Source organism: Poecilia formosa, unplaced genomic scaffold, assembly GCF_000485575.1.
Source record: "Poecilia formosa unplaced genomic scaffold, Poecilia_formosa-5.1.2 Scaffold213, whole genome shotgun sequence".
In the NCBI taxonomy this organism is placed as follows: Eukaryota; Metazoa; Chordata; class Actinopteri; order Cyprinodontiformes; family Poeciliidae; genus Poecilia; species Poecilia formosa.
The window spans coordinates 484704-512685 of NW_006800152.1; the positions used below are offsets into that span (position 1 = coordinate 484704).

At 40.5% G+C, this 27982-nt stretch overlaps 1 protein-coding gene across 1 annotated transcript; it reads left to right on the top strand.

Annotated features, from left to right (window-relative positions):
- The first annotated feature begins 4473 nt into the window (after window positions 1-4473).
- Window positions 4474-27955, top strand: pnocb (prepronociceptin b). The gene is made up of 3 exons (XM_007567756.2): window positions 4474-4622; window positions 19861-20133; window positions 27055-27955. The coding sequence occupies exons 2-3, from the start codon at window positions 19996-19998 to the stop codon at window positions 27682-27684; spliced, it is 768 nt and encodes a 255-aa protein (XP_007567818.1). The 5' UTR covers window positions 4474-4622; window positions 19861-19995; the 3' UTR covers window positions 27685-27955.
- The last annotated feature ends 27 nt before the right edge of the window (window positions 27956-27982 follow it).

Below are 27982 nucleotides of genomic sequence, written 5' to 3' on the forward strand. Positions count from 1 at the left end.
GTGAAATTGGCTTCTTCGGATGGAAATGTGGCCCTTCTTTCCTTGGAACAAAAAAAAAAAATCATTTTCTGTCCCGTTGTTAATAACAATCGGCTTTATCTTGACAGATGAAAGCCAGGGCGGTCCATAAACCACACTATGGATCGCTCGCTGAGTTTCACATCAGTGGATTTGATTGTGTGGCGGGGCTGTAAAACACATCAGCCGGATGAGAATGGAGAGGGGAACACGGGGCTCTCGGATGCGGCTGTCTGTTAAGAATTGCAGGAATTGTCAACAGGAAGCTCACGAGCCGTCAGCCGACCGTTTCTTAACCCGCTCCCCCATCAACGCAGTGAAAAAAAGAGAGAAAGCTTACTCTCTGGTTCACTTTGCTCTTTATTTTCATAAAGTCATTAATGTTAGAGGGAGGATTTTTTTCCAGTTTCGTGATCTATTATAGGAACAATTAAGTTCTGATTTAAGTATTTGTAGGTGATGATGTCTCATTATTGAAAACAGAAATCATTACAGGGAAATCTCTTGGGGCAGATGAAACAGAAGTTTGTATCTATGTTCTTTCTTAACAGTGAAAGCTTGAATTTTCCCGTCGGTTTTTTTTTCTTTTTTTTGTAAAAGAGCATGTTGAAATGCATCACTTCATGTTTAAAAAGAGAGAATAAAAAATCACTGTGACTTCCCTTTTTGTGCATGAAAGACATAAATAGTGCCGTTTTATTCCTAGAAATCGATAAATGCTTATTGTTTCCCATAGCTTTAACGAGGCGGCGTGGCTGCTTCTCGCAGCAATTACACATTTGTATTGGGGGCTATTTATGCTTCTAATCCTCTGATGTTATTAAATGACAAAAAGTCATTTTCCTTGCTACTGGAAGGGGCTGAGCTCATCTCCGCGATGCAAATAATTTACACATCAAACTGTTTGCAAAAAAATATTCAAACCCCATCAGCTTTTTCACATCTTGTCACGTTACAAACAAAAGTTGATGTATTTTGTGGGGATTTCGCTTCTTAGATCAGCACAAATTGAACACTGTAAATAAATAATCTCAGCTGTGTTGTACTTGGCCCAAATTTGCTTTGATACCCTTCCTTGACTGCCCTCTTCCTTGACTCCCTCACTCGGCTCCTTCAGACTAGCCAGCAGTAATTAGCAAACACCTGGTGGAATTGTGCATCTGCTCAGCTCATTATAGGAGCTACTTATCAATGAAACGGTAGAAAAACATTCTTAAAGGGTTAATAGAGGAGCCATGTTGTGATGACTTCCTGAAGGCAGAGTTTCAGAAAGAGCAGGAGTTTTTAAAGAGACAGAGGCCCAATTTCAAGGCATGAAATTGTGAAGTAAAAGTTCTACATATGTAGAACTTTTTACATATGTGGAGAGAAGAGCAGAGAGAGAGGGAGAGAGAAAGAAGTTTTATGACAACTGAAGGAATATTAGGTAATATATTTGCACTATGTCCCTGGAAAACATATTACTGCCCCTTTAATCTCAATATAAATGCAACTGCAAAAATCTGGCCTCAATGAAAGAGAGGCAAAGAGAAAGACATAGTTGAAAGAAAGACATTAGAAGTTGTTATTGTCATCTGACACAAGCCAAGTAGGAGGCTCAGCCAAAATGTGCAAAAGGGTTCTCTCAGTGTTTTGCCTACCAGCAGCACCCTGAGTGTGGCACTTCCCATCGTTATCGTGAGACATGGTGCTGGTATCATCATAGTGTCAAATCTCTGAGATTGTAAAATGACAATCTTTTTCAAAATCTTGAAAAAAACGTATGCTTTTGCAATGTACTTTTAGTCCACCTAATAACAGATTTGCACTAAAGTTCCAAAGGGATTTCCATAATCCTTTTGATGAAATACTCAACGATTCGGTTTCTATTCCTGATTCAATTCATGTTTTCTTCATGCTCAAAAAAGCTCTATCGAACAGTTGCACGAATGCTAACACCAGACGCTTCAGCGTCAAGGTTTTGTGAAGTTAAGCATAACCGTCCCTTTCATTGAGGCAATCACTGCTGCTGGCCGGCCAGAGGAGCATTTATGTACACTAGACAGCTGGTGGATGGCGGTGATATCAACGACAGACAGGCCTAGCTGGAGCCGCTCGTACCTCTGGGCTGCTTATCTCCGCTTCACCATGGGCCCAATTCATCCATCACTATCAGACCTCACACAGGTTCCCGTGGCCGGGCTTTCACACCTTCACAGGGGGCCGAGGCTATCAGCAGCTCAAGATGAGAAAACAGTTGAAGCGTTGAACTTCGACACCGTGAAAGTAGGTTTTGGCAAGGGCCTTTGTTGTTATGGAGGACGTAATTGTTGTAACACCTATTGGCTGCTGATCTGTGAAAGCAGGCCGCAGATAGGAAACATAGCTTCATACGCAACACATCAGCCCAGATGAGAAGGTTTCCATGAGAGCGCAATGAACAGGTTCGATTCCTACAACTTTTAATTATTATTATTTAATGTGTAAAAGTGGTGTTCATTGTTTCAGGATGCTCTCATCAATGGATGGACAGATAGTAGGCAGTAATCCAGAATCAGAAGTTTGGTCGCAAAACACTAATCAGGATCAGGTTCAATTGTGTGTGAAACAAAGACTTTTTTAAACATTTGTTAAACCATCCATCATCTTGGCTAAAAGATTGGTTAGAAAACCTTCATACAAAACAACAGCTGCTTTGTCTTTTTATCATGCAACATTATTTACTATGCAGTCCTTGATGAAATAAACTTCAATTGACTTGATCATGGCGGAGGGACACCCATATATCCATCTCCTTGCTAACACTCGGCTGCACCTCGGAGGGGGTTACAAAAAATTCCCCAACATACTCAGATGTTTTTCACGAGTTACAGCTTACATTCAGTCTGTAATTTGCAAATTGTGGCTGAGGGAGAAAAATATGTTGTGATTAATTGGATTAGTGGCCTGCTTTTCTAGCAGAGGCTAGCCTACCAAAATTGCCCAAAGAGGACATTGACAACTCATCTGTTAGACACAGAAGAATCAAGGACATCTGAAGCACTGCAGATGTGACTTGATTGAGTTAAGACCAGATGTCATGATTCAACAAGAAAGGGAGCGGGCAAAAATGACCTCCATGGAAGCTTTCTGACCAATAGGAACACAAAGGTTTCACATTTCCCCTCAAAAATCACGTGCCTTTTTAGAAGGTGTGTGAAGAAAAGCTCATTTAAAGATTTTGGACTGGCCTTTTACAAAATTTGGGCTTAACCCTTGTATGTAGAAATGGGGTCCAACCGACCCCACACACATAAAACTTGTATCATTTGCCATAGTCCTCTACGTTTGCCTCAGTCCTCGCACGCACAAAGGTTAAATCTGATTTAGGTATCGTGGCATGACCTTTAACCTTCTGTTAGTGTTCAAAAACCTTTTAAAGCAGCATTCTCCTACAAAAAGAGTGTGGGAGAATGCTTAATGCAAGGTGTTCCTGTGAAGAATTGTTAGCTTTAGCTTTGTTAGCTTTAGGTATGTAGTCAATTCTTTTTCACGTAGGTCCATGCTGGTTTATATAACCTTTTTTCCTTAAAACTTGAAATCATTGTTGAAAATTGTGTTTTGTGTTTACTCAGGTTCTCACTGTCTAATGATAAAACCTGTTTGATGGTCTGAAACATCCATGTGACACAAAAAAGAAACCCCCCCAGAAATCTTCAATACTTTTTCACAGCCCTAAAAAAGGAGAGAAAAACTCCCCACTTAAATAGAAAGTTTTCATTAAACCTCCACCTTACGTAGTGTTTTGTAATCACTTTCCTCTAGTCACAGGTTAACAGGAGACATTTGGGTCAATAATGATTGAAGACTTTGTGTTTCATGATAATTATTTAAGTAAAGTCAGTAATTAAGCATCCAACATGATTAAGACCTCAGTAAAGCTCTGAAATGTCTTGTATGACTAACCTGTCATCAACCCACCTCCTTCCATCGATTTCTCTGCTCTACAGAACTCATTGTTTCAATTAGAGAGATAATACTGTCTCCCATCAAGGTGTGGCATCATTACAAGCAACAAAAAACCTTGATACTTTAACCTTTTCCAGCACAAACAACCCAATCGACCACGGCCACTGGCTTTCACTCTGGTGGCTCACCTTCTAAGCAACTGATTGGAAACGCCATTGTCTCCCTGACCTTAACAGTAGGTCGCCGTTTGGTTTTGGCTTGAACAGAGATGTTCTAGATCAATCCAAGTGGGTGCTGCGTATTTTTAGAGCCCCCACCTCCATTAGTTGGCTCACTGAGGATGAAACCGGTGGCGTAGGCAAAGCCTCTTTACGTCACCGTGGCCCGCTGGCTCGTGTTCCTGCGTAACAGAACGGGGGAATCCACCTCTTTCCCCCCCCTCATCCCCTCTGCACTCCTGTGATATGAATGGTGATGTACAGGAGAGGGGAGGGTGGTGAGGGAACTGGAGGGTTGAGCCAGGAGGGAAGGGGTGTGCCATTATAAGGAGCCTCAGAGGAGGCACGCGTTTAGTTGTTGAAACCCTCAGCCTAAGGATACGAGCCGAGACACCAAACCACTCAGCTCAGAGCCTGCAGAAGGGAGGACTCCGAGACATCCTTACGTCACCGCCACAGGTAAGGAGGGAACTTTCTATCATGTGAGGGTGAGCTCACCTGTGTGGATAGATACGGGTGTTTGCCTGGGTTATGAAAGAATCTCTTTAAAAATGTCTTTAAGATAATTTTTTGTCCAGTCAATCTTCTCTCCCTTATCTCCCACCAGTTTGATGGTTTTGATATCTGACCGCTGAGGCGGTTCTGTAAACAACCCTTCTTACCTAGAGGAAGATCTTTTTTTTTTCCATTACCGTGTGTTTATGTCCCTGTGGCTCTAAAGGCACCATCAACAGTACGCACATTGCACCTGATTACTACTTCATTAACAGGAGACAAAGTGATGATGAGAAAAGTACAGAGAGGCACCCGACTCTAGGCACACACACACACACACACACACACACACACACACACACTAAATACGCAAATAAGGTCAGAGGGAATTTTGAAACTATTAGGAAATTTTTCTATTTTCGTGGATGGACGGGTGGATTAACCGAAACATCCCCGGCAGAGGTCAATGAGCTAATCACCATGCCACTCCTGATTCAATTTATTCATAGCCTGTTGTCGGATTATTGTGCGTCAGATTAAACCACACAAAGAGTCTCCAACAAAAGCCCGCTCGTTGCTCCCCGGAGCAGCTCTGGTGTCAACCTGTGGTCCAAGAAAAGAGAAAGAGAAGAAAAGCTTCCGAAGTGGATCCTCTGTTATTATGCTAAACACATAATAATGATGATGGTTGTAATGATAATGGTAATGAATGTGCATAATCTGTTCCCATTATCAGGGAGGGGGAGAAAAAAAAGACGATACTCACGCAGACCGGGAGAAAATGGGTGCCTAATGTGCCATTCTGGGATAAACGACTCAACATTAGGGGAATGGTTTTTGAAGACTGAAATGTTTACAAGACAGCAACAAACGTAGTGTTTTGGAAGTAAATTTGATTGACGGAAATTATTTGTTTTGATCGCTGTCTGTTCAGTGTTTCCACTGTTTCCATAGAAAACACTCATTTTTAGGTTGTTAACAGTTTTTCAAAAATACCCTTAAGTAGCCTATTAAAAATAGTTTTCCCGAAAATCACATTTTTCAATTTAAAATTTCAAAAAGGAATGTCTGAATTTAAATTGTCTTTAGTTTGATCTATTAAAACTGTTTTGTAGTTGTGCGCTGATCAAATGATTACTATTAACAAGGTCTGAAAAAAAAAACTACATCACAACTTGTCTGAGGCTCATTTATTAAGTCAAAGTTTTCCTCAGTCGGATGGAAAATAGAGTTGACTGTGCGTCCCTCCCCAGCCTGTTGCTGTTTTAGCTTACAGAAAGTATTTTTTCTACACTTTCCCACACTTAAAACAATTTTTTTTTTCGATTAACGTAAACATGAACAGTAATGAGGTGGAAAATAAAGGTTGCCGCCAATAACTCTGACTGAGGTAACAGTTTTAAAGCCACAGTTTCCACAATCAGCCTGTTGGCTAGTCACCCCTAATCCTGCTGAAGGCTTAATACCGGAGCAGGTAGCCTGACTAATTAACCAGCTCATATGAACGTCTTATATCCTCAGTATTACTGTATACAGAAAAGAATGTTGAAAATATCCAAAATTCTTTGTATAAAAAAACATTAAAATACTTCAAAATTCTGCGGGTGCTTTTTAAAAAAATATTTTTACAAATTCTATGTATGAAAATATAAATAATAAATTAATGTTAGAGATTAAATGTACTAATTTATTTTCCCTTTGGGATCAATAAAGCATCTTTGAACTGAACTGGAACTATAACATCTCAAATCAACACTTTATGATAACAGCAATAAGAAGAATAAAAATGTTGCTTTCTGTTTAAATAAAAGTGATTAGAGCAATTGTTTTGTTGAAATTTCCATTTTTAAAGGGAAAACATTTTATATTTTACTCAGGATTTTCTCATTCAGCCTCATATCGGATGATGCCCACCGTCTTTGGGATTTCTGCGACCCGAGCCTAACTCCAGATAATCTATCATCTGTTTGCCCCCTCCGCCAGCACCTCCCTCCCTTATGTGTTCTGTATTTCTACTCCCCTCCACCACCCGTCCTCCCACCCTGGCCCCACTGTCATCACCTTGTTAAAACCAAGGAGCTCGTCTTGGCCGAGTGAGATTGCCTTCCCCTGGACTCCGTGTCCAATGGATTCGTGCAGGTGTCAATGCGTCTTAACAGCAACCAGATCAATGATGACACACAGCGTCAGCGGCCTAACTGCAGAATTTAAAAAGCTTTCCGCTTTTCCCACCCGTTAGGCAATCATTCTGCTCCTACGGCTGACATATTTTCTGACGATTTCATCTAACTTTTACTTCGGAGTGGCATCCTTGATGGTCCCAGTGTTTGCTGCTCCGTTCTTATTATGCTGAACTATGAAAGCCGAACAAATGAACATTGTCTTTCTCTGCAGGTTTAGAGCAGGTTTAGAGCAGGGTGAAGCATCGAAATTCACTCCGCAGCACAGTGACCCTGCTATCTCCTGCAGACTCTCATATCTAAACCAAGCATCGGCTTCCGCCTGTGTTGAGGGTTTATCAGCCCAAACACAGCCGCTCTGTCTGAGATCTTGCTCTGCGCTTGAGTAATATTGTTTTGGGGCTATTAACCCAGCTAGGTGGGGGCCAAATGAGACGACTGCTGGTATGATTCTCCCACCATGAAGGACTTATGTGATGCTTTGCCTGATTGCAGAAAAAGTGTCACCAAGTTGAGCCTCTACCGTGAGGTGCAAATAAGAGCCACCCCACCTGTATGTCTAATGAAGACAGTGGTGACGATACGCTCATTTGATCAGACATGATTGTGTTTTGGAAAGATGACAAACATGAATATGAGCCGCATCGTTCCCCATTTAATGTTTGGGATAAATGAGTGTTAGCATAGCCTCTGTGGGAGATGAGGGGGAAAAAAAAGAAGCGCGGTTTTGTATTATTGCAACTCAATTTGTTCTCTCAGCAGTGTGCACTAGATGAGATTTCCTAAATAACAGCAGTGGAAGATAAAGACAGTAGCAGGGGTTGTGTGATTTTCCAGCAGATATGAAGAAGATTATGATGGAGAGAACTGGCGAGGCAGAATAAATGACTGCCATTGTCGAGGGGACATACAGGACACATGTGGTAACGGGTCAGGTGACGGACGCAGTCGGGAGATCGGCTGCAGTCGTGGCAAAAACACCCAAATCGGATTAGGCTCACTCTCAGATTTTGTCATTTCGGGAAGCACCCCACGAGGATGGGCCCGACACCTGAGCCTCTCCTGGTCGTCTGAACTCTCCATCGAGTCACGCACTCTTTATCAGTGGTTGCACAGGATGGATTTACTTCGACTATCATCCTGTGACGAACTGACTAAATCCTTCACAAGCCGAAAGCTTCTCAAAAAGTTACCTGTAGGTTACAAATGGGAGTCCGGATGTCTTGGATGTGTTTTTCTGGGAGGCTTGGACTTCAGGCCGGTCAGAGTTAAAAAGAAATGAAGAATTAAAAGCCAACATTCCCTTTTGCTCGACTGTTCGAGCAATCTTCCAGATTCCTCCAGGGTGGTGTTTAAGTTTTTTTGCATTATTGCATTGCTTACGCTAATTATTTAATAGGGGTGCACCTGATTTTCTCAATTTTGGGAAATTGGGGATTGGCCGATACTTACATGTGAAATCAATCTTATCCACCAATTTTATCTACCTTGGCAAAGGTCTGAAAATCTCTGCCATTTAAGCTAGTTAAATCGAGGTTCTTTTTGTTTTTACCTGGTAAATAGTTTATAAATTGTTATAAGATGGCTGCTGACTCTTAATTTGAGCTCCATTAAAGGTGAAAATGATTAAAACCGCAACTATGCTATTAGAGTAGGAGGTTTTTAATTAGAATATTATCAACTGGCTGCTAGAAAAATATAAGAGAGACAGAGAGAAATATGCTTTTATGCTGCTGTTTTTGTATAACCTTTTTGGAAACATTTAACAGGTCAATGTTTCAGGAGGCATAAAACAACCACATCCTACTGAATATTAAATGCTCTTTGGTGTTCTTTGTTCAGAGATTCATATCTGTCAACAGTGTCTGTGAAAGTATTCTTACATGTGGAACTTTTTTATCTATTTCTCACAAGTTTCTAGTTTTAGTTTCCTAAAGAGATATTGCCCTAGCCTGACTAGTCAGACAGTTCTTCACATTATTATACGGATGGTATTGACCTTGTGATGAGGCGCGCCTGGTTTCCTCCAAAAGTGACGCCGGGTAGTCACACCAAAGAGATGAATCTTTGTGTCATCAGACCAGAGCATCTTCTTTCTCCTGATCTAAAAGTCTCTCAGGTGCCTTTTGGTCAACTCCAGATGGGCTGCCCCATCTGGTGACTTTGATCTGGTAACACTACCATGGAGGCCAGATTGGTGGATTGCTCCAGATGGTTGTCCTTCTGGAAGGTTCTCCTCTCTCCACAGTAGAATGGCGGAGCTCTGACACAGTGACTACTGGGTTCTTAGTCACCTCCCTGACCGTGGACTATATCGGACTACAGCATTAGACTGAAAATGTTGATTACATGGTTTAGAACTTGGTGCCCAAGTTTAGTCCTTGAGAGGTACTATCCTGCAACTTCATGAGGTATACCTGTTCCAACGCACCAGAATCAAATGGTTATGTTTTTCCATCAGCATTCAGTCATTCAACTCCTCTGAGGCCTGGTAGCGAGTCAGTAATTTGGTCAAGATGTGAAGAAGACGGGGTGTATCTAAATGTTGCAGGAGAGCAGCACTTTTCCTCAAAGGATTTCTGTTCTGCTTTGCCTGAACTAGCATATAAACAGCAACAATGTTTTGTTTCCACGCATAGAGTACATTTATTATAGATGGCACTTGAAGTGGAATATATTAAGATCTTTACAACAGGTTCAATAGCACCGATAGTAACTTCTGACTCACTAGCCTGCTTTTATAACACTTCAAGCAGGGACTTAACCTGTTAATACCTTTGTGTGTTTACTGAATGGAATGCGGAGAAGTCAGCCCACTCCTCTGATTTGCCAAACAAGGTAGTGACAACGTCTGACTTAAAGGGTTAGCTGGTTTTGCAGCTTGATAAGACTCGTTTAAACAGAAGAGATTATTGGTTATTATTAGCTGAAGGTGCTTCCATAAGTAGGAAGAGAACAAAACCAATAAGTCACAAATCACCATTGATCGGTTTTACCCTTTAGAATGGCTTAATGCTTTATATTGACCATCCTGAGGACCAGTCCTCAACCTCCATTGGTTCCTCGCTGTCGACTTCAATTTTGAAAGCAGCCGTGTCAAGTTTGATTAATATGAAGGACCAGAGGCATGATAGAGAGAAACACTTGTTTCCAGTTGAACTGTTTAGTTAAAGAGGCTATTGTTATGTGTGTAAATAAGTAAGTAAACTTTATTAACATAGTACTTTTCACCTGTCAGAAACTACAAAGTGCTTTACAATAAAAACAAGCATACACAGGGCTAATCAAAACACAGAAATAAAAAGATAAAAACACAATAAATGTAACATCATACAGTATAAAACTAGTTAAAATCTAATCTGAATGAGTCTGAAGAGCTGAATGTCATCAGCATAGGAGTGATAAGACACCAGAACGTGGTCTGATTTTTTGGCTTAGGGAGAAAATATACCAAAGAAAGAGAACAGGTCCCAGAATTGAACCCAGTGGTACCCAAGCTCTTGGAGTCTGGAAAGATGATGTAAAGTGACAAAAAAATGTTACTAGAAATTTTTGAGTTAAGGAGTTAAGTGCTTTGCTCGTTTATAAAAGAATCTCATGTTTCCCCCCCCCCAAAAAAAACAGGAATGAACTGTTCTTAACATGGTTGGGCATAAAAGCAAGTTTGAAAATAGGCTTTTTAAAGTGTGTAAGATCCAAATTGTACTTTTTTTTTTTTTTTAAATGGCTCGATAACAATGCTTGAAAAACATCATACAGCTAGCGCATCCAACTTAACTTATAGTTTTAATCCAATGGAAATGATTTGGTCACGTTTTACTGGAGTATTAGGCTCATCGGTGAGGATATTTCAGAGGTCTCTCATGTTTCCAAAAAGGCTACAGCGGCTACATTTGCCATTTGAATGTAGAACTCATCAAGACTGGTTGTGAGGAATCAGGCAGAATAAGAAAAGAACAGCTGAGGCTGTTAGGTGTTATTTTAAGAAGAATGAATTAACGTCACTCCAAAGTTAAAAACAAGAGGGCACAGATAATTCTGGATCACTACAATGCCATCTGTTCACCCCAAACAGTCTTTTGGCCCAACATATGATGAGGTAAATGATCAGTAATCAATAATAGTGAACATTTAAATATTTTATTGATGCGCCAAAATTGACCTATTATTCAAGCCAGGAGCTTCTAACCACCGGAGGCCAGAAGATTTCCCCGAATTCAATAATCCGTGTAACAGTTTGAGCCATGAACCTCCAAACTCTCATCTCTGCTTTATTTGCAGTAATGATTCAGCCCTCCATCTTGATATTGCCACTCACAAATAAATATCGGCCACCCTTGCCTATAAATTTGCATGCCGTTTCACTCTTCAGCCTTTAGTGTTTCACCTCATTTGCATAATCTGTCTGACAGCAAGAGTGTTGGGATGGACGCGAGGGGCTAATCTTTGACGGACGGCAGCGGGACGAAAGTGGGATCTTTGGGCAAACAAAGGGGCCTTTTCCTGTGGAGGCGAAGACGACATCATCCGTCCGGCAGCTTGGGAGCACGCTGCCCGAAGGGTGGCTCTTGAAAATAGATCTCCATCATGGTGCCCCCACCGAAGCGACCTTGTCCTCCTTAATGAATGCCGGCATGAAAGCGAAGGGAAAATGGACTTTAATGAAGTGCCGGATGCGGAGCTGTTTTTAGATGCGTCCCTCCATCTCGTGGAGAAGAATGCTTTTACCTGCATCTCTCTGAAACAAGCGTATGGTCGCGCGCTTCCATTAGAGTTAACAAAGGCCTTGAAAATGTTATGTTTTCAAAAGAAATGTTCTTTCTGTTGAATTAGCAAGGAGGCCATCACAAAGGGGGCCACTGCTCTCTTGCATTTGGTTTTATTAACTGGGTCCATTTCTTGTTGGAGAGGATAATAACGGGGGAGCAGAAATGTCCGATACCGTTGGTTTATGGTCTTTCAAAGGGACGCTGAGGCAGTCAGAAAAGGGAGGTATTATATACCTTTTCTTTGAGTGGAAACTGAGCAGAGAAGGTCCATTAAACTTTTTAGAAGTCCTTATTTAACTCTACCCTTATGGACTGTATTGTATTGGAGAAAAAAACAGATTAAAATGTGTTTTATGCCTAATGCAGACTTTGAAAAATGCTTCTCCCCTATCCAGGCTTTTGTTCCACCGAGACAGGAAGGCGGTGTATCAATTTTTTCCTCCCACTACTGCCTTGTTGTCTTGCTATTAGATAGAGGACATCTCACAATGCCTCTACTTTTATTTTCCTAAAAAAAAGAAAAAAGAGGAAGAAGACAGGTGAATGAATGAGATTTGCTATTTATGTGGATCGAGGACAAACTTGGAGGGAATTAATAAGGCTAAATTAGAAGCTCCGGTGAAGGGCGTCGAGGGCGCCAGAGTGTCACGACTGTGAGTGGTGGAGAAGAAAAGCCCTGTGCTCGATCCTGACAAAGCCCTGACGCTCTCTATCTCATCCATTAGTTGTCTGCATGGAGCTGAAAAGCAAAGAGGAGTCTGTTAATGCGCAGATAACCCAGAGGTCCCTCTGTGTCTGTCTCTCCTCATCTCCCTCCTCCTCACTCTCTTCCTTACCTCCATCTACCCCTCTTTCTTCAGCTCACCTACCCAATGTTTCTCCCTCTCGTTTGAAGCATTTGGAATTATAACGGGACCCTTTCCTCTTGTGCAACGTATTCCGCAAGATTCCAGTTCCTTCCATTAGCAATCTTAACCAACCGTAATGAAAATCCAGAACCAAGGCACAACGATGTGGTCTAGGAGGGAGAGATGATTAGAATTTCTGCTCTACCAATAACATCTCGCGGAACCATTAGCGACACTTGATTTATCTTTATATGCCGAGATTGGTGAGTGTTTTATGTCGACGCTCCGTGTAATCACTGGTGGAGAGTGCATTGATCTGAGATAATGGGCAGCTAAAGTGCGATGTGGTGTTTGAACAGAGGGGTGAAGGAAGCCAAAGAGCTACTTTAAAATAACACAATGGTGGTTTTGACATCGCTGAATGCCTGCAAAGAAAAAATATTTTATTCTGCAGGACAGAATATGTTGTTTTGTGAATCAACAAGGCAAAAATATAAAGGCTTGGGTTTGTCTCAACAATCATAGTTTGGTGGATTTATTGTGTTCAGCCTTAGATTTTGTTCTTTTTCGACTCAATTCAATTCAAAAATACTTTAAATACTAAAAATTAATTGTTGTAAATGTTATTATCCAAATATCTTCAGAGAGTTGTGGATGGTGATGCTGTTCGTAGAAAGGATCTCCTGTAGCCGTCAGTCTGGAAACAAACCTGAAGAGGTATTTGAAGGAAGACTGTTGCATGACTGACATGTTAACGACTCAATTTCTGGGCAGCAGAGATCATAATCTGCAGCCCCTCTCTACAAGCTTGGCTTTACCGGTTCTCCCTCAGTTAGCCCCAGTGAGTTTTGTCTCAATTTGCAGATCCAGTGCGGTTTCTTTACGATTTTTGGAACCACCTCCGGGGTGGTACAAGTCAGTCCAAGCTGAGTTTTGCTCATCTGATTGGGAGACTGCTTTTACTAATTGGATTTACGTCACTGGATGAGAGATGGCGATACTTTTGGAAGAGTGCATACAGCATCAACTTGACAGGGCAACCTGCAATGATCTTGACAACATACAAACATACAAATATACCAATATATAATGTACAAATATACCAAGAGATTTCTGAAAAACTGGCCGCCTACTGGCACAAAATTACACCATTGTAGCGTCGACCACAGATCCTGCGAGCTCAAGGTTCGCCCACGTGGAAAACGGCATCAATGGAGACCCCCAACTCTGCTAGAACCAAGCCAGACATTAACTGGCTAAAATTAGACTTAACAATGGAGAAGGGGCTTATAGCGACATGTCTTGGATGACACCATCAGTTGTTGACAAGCATTTCTATTCCATCTCATCTGTTTTTGCTGCTTCTGTTTAAATCTCTGTCTGGTCATATGATTTTTAAAACCCGGGCGGAGCGACGGTGGAGTTGTAGATATGATCTTAGATCATCGTGATGGATGGAAGATATGGTTTTAACTTCCTCCTTCTTTTCTCTGCTCTTTGGTCCTGCTCTGCCTCCATGAAGCTTCCTCTTCAAATCCTCTGGTCTGGGGGGTCAAAGTTCAGGTAATACAGTATTTGAGTTTTCAGGGTTCCTAGTTTTTAAAAACAACAGAGTTGCCACTTTTATGCATCATAGCAACTATCCGAAAGTGAAAAAGTTAAGAGCAAGAATCATTCAATCTGCACAGTGTCTATAACAAGAGAAGGACAATGGTCCACACTTTTTTCAAAACTATATAAAAAAACCTTAAAGAACTAATGTTACTCCAACATGCTGCCACCATCAGCCATGAAAATCTTGCTGTTGTTCACTTACAACTCCTTGTACTCTCATGTTCAGTCAGTTTTCTGCTTTCCCAGTGGCTTTTTGTTCTACTAGGCTTTTATTAAGTGAACAGTTTGTCCTTCAGCTCTTGCTCTTTACTGAAAACATTTTGTCTTCCCGTCTGCGGAGTAAATCTGTGGAATAGTCTTAGCGTAGAAATAAAGTAATGTCCAAACAACACCTAGTTTGAAAAGGGGAGCCCACGTTGTATTTAAGACCGTTCAAGGACAAAACAATTATCGATCCACCAACCTGATTTAACAAGCTTCTACTTCTTCCCAGCACATTTCAAACATAACATTTAGATCTTAAATCTGTAAATAGTGTAAAATCTCCAGCTGTTGTACCTGTCATTTTTATTAACATACACTAATTCACAAAGACACAATGTGTAGTCACAGAAAGATAATCTCAGGCTTATTGTTTGGCTCTGCGCACATTTCCACTTGGCTGAGCGTAATCTGTACCTGCTGGCATTTTTCTGACGAAATGAAGACACAAAAATTAAAGCCTGTCAAAATGGCCTTCATCACAGCCAGCACAGGACTTCTGCAGTTATACCGTTGTGTTGTAAACATACTCAAACGTGTGTACTCTGCATTTAACATGCCCTGTTTGGGCGATAATCGCAGGCCACTTTCAGCTTACGGGATAAATTACTGAACAATGATGGGGTTAAGTTTGTCATGGTTTATGGGTAAAAGGTGTGCAAACAGATGTAAGTGAGATATATAATAAACATCAGTAAAGTGGTGTCACTTTAACCTGCACTGCGTCAATACAGATCATTACATTTGTGTCACTGTTGAGGGACAAGCAGATGGATGTCTACTGATCCAGAACATCGACGGGCTTTTCCATTATGGGTCCGTATGATGTGTTGATGGCTTCCTAACAAAACAACCCAGTAAACTAATCAGCTTCCTGCGTCCATGCAAGTCAATGTAACAATATATGTGAAATTAGAAATAAAAAGACGATTATGTCTTAGAAAGTTCTTTATTTTTCCAGACGTTTTTCGGGGTGTGTCTTTTTGTTTGTTTGTTTGTTTGTTTTATCAAATTGCTTCATACAGCAAAGTCATTCCCTATGACAGAGTTTTAGTGCGACGCTGAAAAAATATATTACAGTTCTTTTCTAATGTTTGCTTAACGTCTCGCATGTGGCGTCACATGTCTGAAGAAAGTGAGCGCAAAGGAAAGAGGAGAAAAGAAGAAAACAATGGCGTCTATCGAACTGAAGCAGGAGATAATACAAAAACATGAGCTTTGTGTGAGAATTATCGAAGTGGCCAAGGGGACCACGATTCTTTCAAAGCTACAGACAAAGTATCCATGAGGAAATGGGCTTGTGTTATTTGTTAGTAAATATTTGTTTTTTTTATAACTTTAGAGTGGTTTGGTCACATTTTGCAGGGTTGGAATAGATTAAAGTTATCTTAGTTAACTTTAATGCAGAAAATAGGTTTGAAATAGAAGCAGATTGACTTATGCGATGAATTAAACTTGTATCTCGAGCTTCTGCTGAACAAGAAGCAATTTTTAATTGGGAAATACTTCATATTTTGATGACTTGTTTAGGTTATTTCCCCAGAGGACAGGACTGACACTTAAAAGACTGGAAACACAATGCTTTGCTGAAAGCCTAAACATCCCCCAATGCCTAAATGCATGCAGGCAATTAAACGGACGCCTTTTATCTAATTACTATGAATATTGTATGACTTTGTTTATTAATAATGGTGTTGACAAAAGCATCCGGATAGAAGCTTGAAATGTCACCTCATATTAAAATACTTGAGTGGAATTATTATTAATGTGTGAATGATGCGTCTTTGTAACACCGGAGTGCATTCGTCGCCCACGCTGGGCTGCTGTGCTCATTTGTTTAACTTAGAAAGGGCCACTTAAGGGAGAACATGACAATATCAACTGGACTTAGTCAGCAGGCGGGTAAATAATCGTCACACAAAACATTTCAGGGAGGCAAGCAAACAGGTTTCCCTTAATGATTTCCTATAAAGACGCTTGGAGATTTGCCGGAGCCGTGCCCGACCTGTCTCACACGCCGCTGACTTCAAGTGGTAATGTGACGAAGTGGAAGTGGCCACGGTGTGCTAGCTTTTACCTATTCATCCGTTTTTACCTCAGCGCACTCATCAATACAGCAGCAGTGCAGTTTATTCTCAAAGGTCCCCCTTCACTGTTATCAATACAGGCTCACTGTGACTGATTGCATCCACTACTGGTTCTGCGCTGGGCTGGCAATGTTGTGATATTTCTGATGAAATATTTCTCACACAAACTTTTCATGTAGCCAAGTTCCTTTGAACGCAGAGAATGAAGTCTTTCTTCCTCCACAGTCCTTTGACTTTACAGACATTGAGCTTTTCCAACAAACTGCTTCACTCAGTTTGTTCTTTAAACCTGAAGGCTGGTTTAAAGAACACACTCTCATTTGGAGAATTGGTTCCAGCGAGGCACAAAGTCTTTCCTTGCTAAGCATCAAGTGACTCTTGTTTCTGGCAGGAGTCCTCAAGGATGTGACCGTTTTCATAAAAGTTGTGCAGACAAAACACAGACAAGTGGGGAACGAAAATTGAGGACTTAGCCGTTGAAAACAAATAAATTGATAAAATCCTCCAAACAACATCCGTAGACAAGTTTTTTTTTTTAGCTACTGCAGTTAAGAAACCGGTTGTCCCGATTCAGTCAAGAAATATACTTTACTTTGCGTGTATTTTCAAAGTTTAGTCTAAAAAAATATGTGGCGTTAGCCTTGGGCAGCACACTTTGACATTTTGTCCATATTTAGAGATTCATATACGTTTTAGTGTGAACGGTTTCTTCTCTCAACTGTATTTAACACATTGGTTTTACACGTCTTATTCAACTCATATGAATAAATAATAAAATCCAGACAGCTGGAAGGACTACAAGTCCTTGTCAGGACTTGTAGTCCTGACAAGTTTTCATTACTTGTCAGGACTACATCCTGACAAGTAGATGTGGCCGATATTGACTCAAAATTTTATCTTCATACTTTTGAATAAAAGTGATGGTAAAAAGAAGAGGAAAGATTTATTTTTTGGTAGGGACAATGCATATTAATTGACATTTCTGTAAATGTGCCAGAATTAGCCAAAAGGTTATTTTTCATCTGTTGCAGTTTCTTTGCCATCAATTTTTGTAAACTGTAAAGCTGTGTCTTCATGGCACAGCAATCATAGCTTCACAAGCACACAGTAACAAATCATATTTTTGAAGTTATTGATGATATACATAACAAGCTGTGGCGAAAATAGCAACAGTAGCATTGCTGACAATACAATTTCAGAAGTTTTAAAACATCATTAATTGAAATCTGCTGCGATATGTCACGATAAATCCAAACTCTTATCACAATAATTTTTTCACAATAACGATATCAATATATGATAACAGTACAATATATTGTTATCCAGTAGAACAATTTATGTTATATTAGAAGACAATATAACAAGACAATCCAGATCAGGGTTACAGTACATCTACATTTTGCCGTTACCCAACGTTGGAGATTGACGCAGTTTAGACGAACATAATTATCAACTAATCTACGTTTAGAGAAAACTTTAGAAAACGGACACTGAGGACTTGATGCCAGATGTTCTGCAACAGGTGTGGATACAGAATAAATGAGATGAAATAACATCAGAAGAAAGTTAAAGCAGCCAAAAAAACAAAAACAAAACTATAACAATGGATGATTTTGTAAAATCGGTGCTATGAGATATCACTTAACAGTGTTACAGTGTAGAAACCAAAGTTTATATGAACTATTCTTGAATATGAGTTGTTTTTTTTTTGTTGAGTTATTTTCTTTAATGTGGAGATTAGTGACAGTCCACCAAGGAATGGTGGTGACATCAATGTTGAAATTTCACATCAACCTTTACACAAAATATTGTTTTTAATATAAGCCCTATAAACTAAAGTGTATCATGTATCAATTATATAATTATGTTTTTTATATATACATATATATATTTATATTATTTGTTGCTATTTTTTTATATTTATGGCATCAGTTAAGCAGCAAGTGAGTCACAGATCCTAATATATAAATGGCAATGAGTAAAAGGATTACATAAAACTGGAATAATGTTTTTCAGGTAAAAACATCTGTGGTTATTTTCATCATGTTCACAAAAATTAGATTTGCTGCTTCTTTCTACTACCTTAACATGTTTTCATTAGTTGGCATTGAAGTTTTCGCAAAACACAACAAATAAAAATCTCTAATTTCTTTTTACCTCATTTAGTTCTTTGTACCTGGATGATGGCTGTGTTTTAGATTCGCAGGCCTGCAGAGGGAACACTAAATGTTTCTGCTGAGGTAGACCAGCTGCTGAGCAAAGGCAATCTGTGATGTTCTGAGAGGCTGTTTTCCTTCATCATCTCCGTGTTATCGGCTGATATAGAGGGGAGCGACAGAGTAAATGTGGGTCGGGGAATGAAGGTCAACCCTGTGCACCTGGTTCACTCAGTTATTGCCACAGTCACACATCAGAGGACTCTCGAATTCATTCGCCCGCCCTTCCAGCTGAATCTCACATCTTTTTAAAATAATGACTTAAAGCTGTAGTTTGTATGTGTTCTTTTATATTTTTGTTAAAAGTGTCACCATGTTGTGGCAGCATATCATAAAACAAACTCTGAAAAAAAATCAAGCTCCTCCACCTACTCCCTGAGCTAATACTGCCATCTACAGAAATATATGTATATATGTTTTTACACATTTGGTGAAACTGTCACTACATCCTGGCAGTATAGTATGAGACAGATAATCTGTCAAAAAATAAAAAATAAAATAAAAATCTAGCTCCTCTGCCTTTTCCCAGTGCTGACTAGAAGCAACCAATCAGAGCCAAGGGGCGGGTCTTATAGCTGTCAAACAACTTCATGTACATGCTGCTAATGGTGGAGATAACTTAATGTTCCAGGAAAAACTGTTTATCCGACATCGTTGGTTGCTATGCTAACTAGCTGTAACATTCCTAGCAGACTCTATTGGAAGACGCTGTAGTGTAGCAGAAAGCATATATATATATATGTTTAAATCTTCAAGTTACACATAAACATAGCTCTATTGTTTTGTCAGAACTTTGTAAAAACTCATATGCGCCATCATCTGTATGTTGTTTATCAGACAGACTGAAAACAGCTGCGTGTCGATTCGTGTTGCCTCGGGTGATGACCCATGTTGTGCTTTAAAGCTAATCCCTGCAGCCACTTATAAACAGCAACAAATCCCCAACCTCTGCAATCGGAAAAAAAAAAAAAGTCCAATTTGTGAAGCAACCCCTGGAGCAGAGGACGATTCCTGCCCACTGGAATTTGCCCATCTATTATTGCCTGAGGTTGCGCTCTCTCTCAATCCCCACCTACGCCATCCATCTCCTGATGTTGGCTGAACACTCTAACACCACCAACGCTTTCAACTGACCACACAAATCCAGTTAATTATCTGTTGGGGAAAAAAAAAGAAATGGAATTGATGCAATATTGCTGTCACTCTGGTGCGCTTCTCTCCTTGTAGGCTGGAGCCAGATCCCAGCGGCATCGCCTCCCAGATTCTCCAGCTGCTGACTGTGATCTCTGCTGGGCTCTGGTCCGTCCGTCCCTGCCCGCCCGCCTGCCTGCCTGCCCGCCTGCCTGCCTGGCCGTGCTGAGCATGAAGGTCCCTGTGTGGTGCCTGGTGGTTCTGCTGGGATGTCTCTTCACCCCCGCGCGCTGTGACTGTCAGGGGGAATGCGTGGCCTGTGGGCTGCTCTTACAGCAGCAACAGCTGGAAGAAGCCTTCGATACCATAGTGAGTATATGGGTGGCTCTGTTCTTTTTTCTTTTTTTGTGGGTCTAAATTGCAACACATGTCATCACCTTCCATAAATAATGGCATGTGTCAGTTTTTGTCAAAAGATAAATTAGGTTTTGAAAAATGTCCAGTTGTTCAGGAAATGACCAGCTGCACTGTAAAGCAGCAGATTTCAGGCTAGCTACAGGAGCAGATAACCTAAAAAATAAACCAGCTTGTTACACTATATCCTTTTTAAAGAACAGAGCAGGAAAAGTAGATGTTATTTAGGACAATAAATATTTCAATACTCACTCTACACTACAAAATATCAATAAATAAATTTAGTATTTTTATCACTTCAAAATTTTGCTAAATTATTTTAGCAGCAGTGGGATTAACTACTGATTTTTAGTTTAAAATGGAAGCAATGCTATGCATTTTTGTCATCAGATTTTTTTAATTAACACCATTAAAACATACTGTAAGAATTCAATTTCATTCCTAAGGTCTTCGCATTAAGCAATTAATCATTTAATCAATTAATCAATTAATGACATGTTAAATTGAAATGAGCTTGATAATTTCCATTGTGATTAATATCTTGTTTACAGAGAGACCATAATCCATTTTATTTATGTTCTAGTTGTGTGAGGCTTTTATTTCTGTTTTATTGATTTGTTTTTGGTCGCTGAATTTTATTTTATTTCGGACATTTAAAATGTCTTCCAGTTCCGGTGTGGAGTGTTCTGTACAAAATTAAAGTTTATTCGTGTTTGAGAAGGCAAACTTGCATTATTATGCCATCAGCGTATTAGTTGAAAATCAAAATGTCAATATTATGATTTATCGCAGTAAATTTGATCGTCATTTGATCGTCCAGCAAAATTTATTAGCATGATGGGCCTGTTTGTACTGCTGCATTTCATTAGGAAAGCTAAAATCAATCAAAAAAGCATAAAAACATGACATTTGAGACACTTTTTTTTTTTTACTCAAAGGAGTATTATTGGCTGAAGAGAGCACTAATGATGCAAATCCACATATATGAAAACCACCAGCACCTGTTGCACTGTGGTTTACCTATTGTCAGACAAGTATTGCATAAGATCGAACAGTTAGAAAGCTGGAGAGACATGGCTTTAGCTGGAAATAAAATCTCAAATTATTTCAGCCTGAACTTGGATATTGCAAAGCATGAACGGCTGTGCGCAACACTTTGTGACCAACGTTAAAATGCCAGCCTCTCTACCGGGAGGAACGGATTCCCTCCTCCTCTTCCTCTCAAACCCAGAGCTTCCAACTCGGCTTTCCAAACAGTCCGAGGACGTCAGCGGGGGTAAAAATAGACTGTGGGCGTCCATGGATAACGGCAGGACGGCTAATTTAGCTGATAATGATGCGCGGAAAGACAGCTGGGACCTTTATGGAGTTGTAATAGAACTATGTAATTGACTGCTCCTCTGTAGCATCATCTTGGGCTTACATCAGTGACTGACACTTTTGATCAGCTCCTCATTGTGTTAGGCGCCTTCCCATTGAGCCGAGCCCCAGATGGAATCCGCAGAGCAATTCCATTGTTTCCCGCTCCAGACGGAGAGAAGGTGTGTGTGTGTGTGTGTAAGCGTGCGTTTGTTTGTAATACCTTGTGGGGGCATTTTTCCTGACACATACTATGTTGTGGGGACCCGCTACTCCTTGTGGGGACTTAAGCCTGGTTTTTGGTTCAGGGGTTAGATTTAGGACTAAGGTGTGAATTGAGTTTTGGTTAGGGTTAGGATAAGGGTAAGGTTTAGACTGTAGAAATGAATAGAAGTCAATGGAAAGTCCCCACAAAGATAGTCATGCAAACATGCGTGTGTGTGTGTGTGTGTGTGTGTGTGTGTGTGTGCGTGTGTGTGTGTGAGGTCGCTGCTGTTTGTTATAATGTCAGGACCCATTGATTTGTTCCCGGAGTAGGCACAAACACAGGTAGAGGAGACACACTGTACGCACACACACCTTCTGTCTTTCTATTCATTACATGATGAATTATATTCTCAAAGGTAAATGCCAAGTTTTGTTTACACTTGGGCTAATTATCTGTGTTGTTGGATTTTCAGCAGCTCCGACAGGCTTTATTCAGGATTCCTGGGGTTCTCAAGTGTTACAGTTCAGAACGGAGCAGCAGAAAGGTGTCAAACTGACCTCTTTGAAACTTCCAGAGAATCTGATCCCAACTACAACAAATCAAGTTTTTCTTTCAAGAAAAAGCTTAAAAAGTCATCAACTTTAACACTCTCTCGCTCCTGTGATGCGAGCTAGGAAAACTTGTTACATCGTGCAAGTAATAGTTATTTTAGCAAGTGATTATTCTATATCAATAAAAAAAGTGTAACGTTCTACAGATTTTTTCATATGCAATATTAGAATTAAATTCAAGAAACGACTGAAGAAAATCAACATTTTATTGCCAAAACTGCAATAACATTGCGTTCCTTTAGTAGATTTGAACTGAAGACTAAGTTTTGGCAAAAGAACACAAAGATATTTTCATGTTAAAGCTGCAGTATGTAATGTTTATTAAAATATTTTTTTTACACATTTGTTGAAACTGTCTCCATGTTGTGACAGTATAATGTAAGACAGATAATTTGTGGAAAAATTAAGCTTTTCTACCTTTTCAAAGTGCTAATTATACACAACCAATCAGAGACAGGTGGCGGGTCTTAGCGCTGTCAATCATCACTTCCTTTCCTTCCCTTTCTCTTTGCTATCCTGCAGCCAGCAGAACCGGTCATGACTGATAACGCTAGTTAGCATAGCCACTGATCACGGCAAACAAATGATTTTCCCGTAACAGTAAGTTGTTTCTTCGCGTTTATTACTTTTAGCAGACAGTCATAAGGATGGTTGACAGCGCTAAGCCCCTCCTCCTGGCTCTGATTGCTTGATTTTGGACAATTTGTCAAATGTCCCTTTTCAACACAGCCTCAAATCTGGGCTTCTAAATAACTTCAGAATTAGAAAACGTTTCCAAATGGGTCAAATCAAGAGAGTCGACTGGTTTCTGATGATTACACTTTTAATGCCTGAGCTCGTCGACTACGGAGATGATACTTCCAACCTGCTGTTAGACGACACCTCTTTAACTCATTTCACCACCTGGTGTCATGTCGTCGGCGAACAAAATAAAAGGTGTAATTCCTGCTCGGCCGTTCGAAAGCAGACATTTTGACCTGAACGAGTGAGGGAAAACACAGGTTTGTCAATAACGACTGCATTCCATCTGAGCAAAGGTCTGCTTTTACCTGGCAACAGGTGCGCTCAGATGCAGGTGTGAATTACGGCGCTCGCTAATGCACCTGCGTGTTCCCTTCTCAATAAAGTTAAACTGTCTACGTGAAATGAGCTAATCAGACGGATTTAGTTCTCCAACCCCCCCGACCCCAACTCAAAAGGCTGTAGTTGCTCTCAACAGCTGCTCCCTGGTTGTAGGTAGTAGGTAGTACACCTGTACATATGAGGCTCAACCCCTTATGTCCATAAAACGTCTGCGGCAGCCAAAAGTTTTCCACAACCGCCTTTGAGTCCTCTCATGTATAAAAAAACAGAGTAAATGTGCCCCCCCCTCTCTCTCTCTCTCTCTCTCTCTCTCTCTCACACACACACACACACACACACTCCTCTCTGCTTACTCATAAACTCCTTTTAGATTGCTCCATTGATCTGACGTGGAGAATCCCCTTGGTGTGCTCATTTAATTTACGACGGATAATTAATTTCCGCTGATAGATCCGCAGCGGAACTCCCTCATCTCTCGCTCCTGTGATGCGAGCAGGTCTTCTGATAACAATGGCAATTTATCTCGCTTTGGACGAGATTTTGAAGAGCAAATGGGATTCACCTCTCTGCTTAGGCTCAAAAGTTTTAACTCTGAGAGTGGAGGGTTTGGGTAAAAAGGAGATAAGTAGAGGGGGACAGCTCTTTGGAGAACATGGTGGGGAGGAAAATGCTTTTCTTAAAGTGTTCAGAGATTTGTAATTTTCATTCTCTGGTGTTTTTGATCTTCCTTGACAATGATAGTATTCACACCAGTTGAGCTTTTACTAATTTTATCATGTTATAACCTCAAACCTGAGTGTATAATTTATGATTCTTCTATTAATTGACTTTTTGACACTTGTAATCCCTTTAATTATTTTCTTATTGTTCTTGACTTGTGGTCAGGGGGCCACAAGTAATCATTTCAAGGGCCACAAATGGCCCATGGACCACACATTGGACACCCCTGAACTACTGTGTCTATGAACTCATGTAAAAAATAATTTTTTACGTGAGTGATTTTTGAACTCACTTAAAAAAAATCTTTGAAATTCACTCATTTCAAAGATTCGAAATGAGTGAATCTTTGAGTGTTTGTTTTCCTTAAGACCATTAAAAAACACAACCGCAGTAACACCCTTGTATATGTATGAATGTGAAAGTCCTGGCAGCAAATGACACAAATAAATAAAGTATTTAACTTACAAAATGTCAACGCTATTTACCTTCCACGTTATTTTCCTGCAGTTGTTCTGCACAGCTTTGTGAGGATATACCACATAAAATTATAACGAATGACTGTTTGACATTACCATATGCGGAAAAAGTTGCACCAAGTCTTCTGCCGACAGGAAAAAGGGTCATAATGTATTCAGAATACAAACCAAAATCTCATGTCCAAACAGTAAAGCTGTAACCCTTTTAGAAATCTGACAGGAAATCAAAGTCAGGAATAATGATGAGTTGACAGGAAAGTCATTAAAACTGCACAGCATACCTGTGCTATATTAAAAAGTTGTAAAATATGACAGGTGTTGTTTGAAGAGCGAAAAACACATCATTACTATAACCGAAGAGTCAATCAGAAATAAATAGGTATTGACAAAGGAAATGATTCAGCTGCTGTCCTTCAGGCCAGTTTGCGACATCTTTCAATTTGGTGCTGTCAGTCATTCTGCGGTCGCAGATTTTACGCCTGTCAAATGATGGACATCTCATATTGGTGCATAACTTTCCGTATACGCTGACCGTGGCAGTAACAAGGCCCATTAACCCCCACAACGCAGCAGCCGCCCAGTCAGGCTCCGCTGCAGATCCGTAAAGAAACGTGATTGCTTGCCATCGTTTTACAACATGTGTAAAATACTTTAATATTTAGTCATAAAGACAATTTATGAAGATGAAAAGCTTTGTAAGGCCTATTGAAGTATTTTCTTTTATTGTAGACATACATAAATGCTCTTCTTCTCAGCCTTGTGAATCTTTTTACTATTTTTAGATTACTTTTTTAGCTTAAATAAATAAAAGAAGCCAGTGTTGTGACTACAGCTAGTTAAGCTTGCAACAAGATAAAATTATTTTTTATACGTATTTAGGCGAACTAAAAACAATATTAGGGAATAATAGGCTTTTATCAGTTGGACACACCTGAGCTCCAGTGAGATTTTGTAGGCCTACAATTAGCATCTCTTTGCTAACTAGCTAACGAGAGTATACACATCCCTCCAAATACTTGACATGCATTGATTTGTTTTCCTAGGGCTGTTTGAGACTTTTATCTCAAGTTTCATGTACAAAATTGGACCCTATCAGATGATATCTCCTGTTCAATTTTGTTCAGATTTAAAAAAAAAGATGTTTAAAGTCAAAATTGGTAGTCAGTTTATCAAGCCCAACAAAATTCAATACATCTTGATATTGTTATCAAGCTAGCGAGATATTTCAAGACGATTCGAATCCCATCCACCATAAAGTGAAAAAAAAGTGAAATTGTTTTTTCAGGGCCAAAGAGTGTACACACACTAAGTTGGCTTAACGTGGCTAATAGCTTTAACAGAACTTTGTTTTTTCTCTGAAAATCTGAAACTCTTTGCTAACACATTAGCCATATTCTACTGCAGTTTGACATTCATAAGGTTAAGATTGTATTTCTTAGGTTACAAAACTTCCACAATGAGTGGAATTAGTGAAGTAACAAATATTTCCTAAGTGAAGAGTTTTAGGGAGGACTGAGATTTCACTAAATAGCCATTAGCATTTATGCTACAAACTTTTTCTGAGTACAGAAAGCTTTGAGCAAATGTTAAAATGTGACGTTTTTAAATCTGTTTTTAGCCTAAACTTAACAACTAAAGTCCAGACTAGGTAAGCTAATGAGAACTTAGTATTTCCTTTTATTCTGATGTCTTTTTTATTTACTTTTTAAACTTTATTTTACAGTGTAAAGACACCAACATCTTTTCTATGTCTGTCTGACAAATATTTGCTTAGAAGGAACAGTTTCATCATATAAGCCATAAAGTTTCATCAGAAATGGGGCTTTGGTTTGATCTGTTGGATTGGAAAGCTCCCACAAAATGAGAGATAAAATCACAATCCATTTTATTGGCTTTTACTACAAAATAATGTATTACCTTGTTGATTTGTGTAATTAAGTCATTTTAACTTTCTTTGGTTTACCTTTGTTTATTTTTGGCAAGACAAATTACTCATTGTCAGGAACAACAGATAAAAACTCTTGGCTAATTCTGGCGCATTTACAAAACTGTTAATTAATGTGTATTGACCGTACCAACTAAATTAATACATTTCAAATTGATCAGCCATAGATTAATTGCATTTTAGATGTAACTTGAGAAAAAACCTCTCCTCTGATGATTTAACCTTTACTGTTATATAGGTTAAATTAAATTCCGATTAAAGTAAGGTTCATAAGAAACAGGGGAGCTCCACACTGAGAGTGATTGACAGCGCTAAGACCCTCCTCCTGGCTCTGATTGGTTGTTCGTAGTTATCACTGGGAGGAGGAGGAGCTTGTTTCCCACAGATTTTATATATCTTATATGTTGTTGTTTTTACATGCTGCCGCTTTAATCTCTCCGCTGGACTAAATCCCACTTCCTGTTCCCTCTGCAGGTGTGTCTGTTGGAGTGTGAGGGTCACGTCTCCACTTCGCTAACATGGGAAGTGTGCAGACGCGCCGTAAAGCTGTCGCACCAGCCCACACTAGCTGAAGGGGGCGCTCTGTTCAAAAGAGCCGGGGAGGAGCCGGACCTGACCCGTCTCGACCTGAACGCCGAGTCGGCGGCAGCTCAGCATCTCCCGGAGCAGGACCAGGACGAGACGCCGTGGGACGAGCGCAGCGTCCAGTATGACTCCTCCCTGCTGGGCTCCTCGGAGGAGGGCGAGAGCCTGCGGGGCCTGGATGTCAGTTTGACCGAGGAAGAGGAGGCCCAGCAGAGGGGGGAGCGGGGCTCCGAGAGCGACGGCCAACTGGACGCCTCCGAGGGCGTCACCTTATCCAAGCGCTTCGGCGGCTTCCAGAGGGGGCGCCACGGGTACAGGAAGCTGATCAGCTCCCCAGTCAGGGGCCTGCAGAAGCGCTACGGGGGCTTCATCGGCGTCCGAAAATCCGCCCGCCAATGGAACAGTCCGAAGTGGATGAACGTGAACCAGCAGCTGCGGTACAGGAGCAGCAGCCGCAGCGGCCGGCCCGGTACCGGCGGCCTCCCCACGAACCGGCGCTGGAGGCAAAGCAAACTGTGAAGCCTCTCCGCCCCCCTCGGGTTACCTCAGCTCATCCCACCTTTTAGTTCTCAGCGGCTCCCTCGGATTTGAACTGTCGACGTGATCAGAACAACAGACTCTCATCTCTTCCACGCCTCTCTTCGTGTCCCTAAGTAACAGAGAATGTTTTGATGTCCCTATTAAACTCACATTTACATGCCATTCTGTGAAATAAAAGAATTAGAGAAGTGCAATTGAATATATTTTTGTGTGTCAATACAATAAAAAGGGGCCAAGTGACACTGGAAAACTGGCTGCTTGTGAAGTTTTTCCGCTG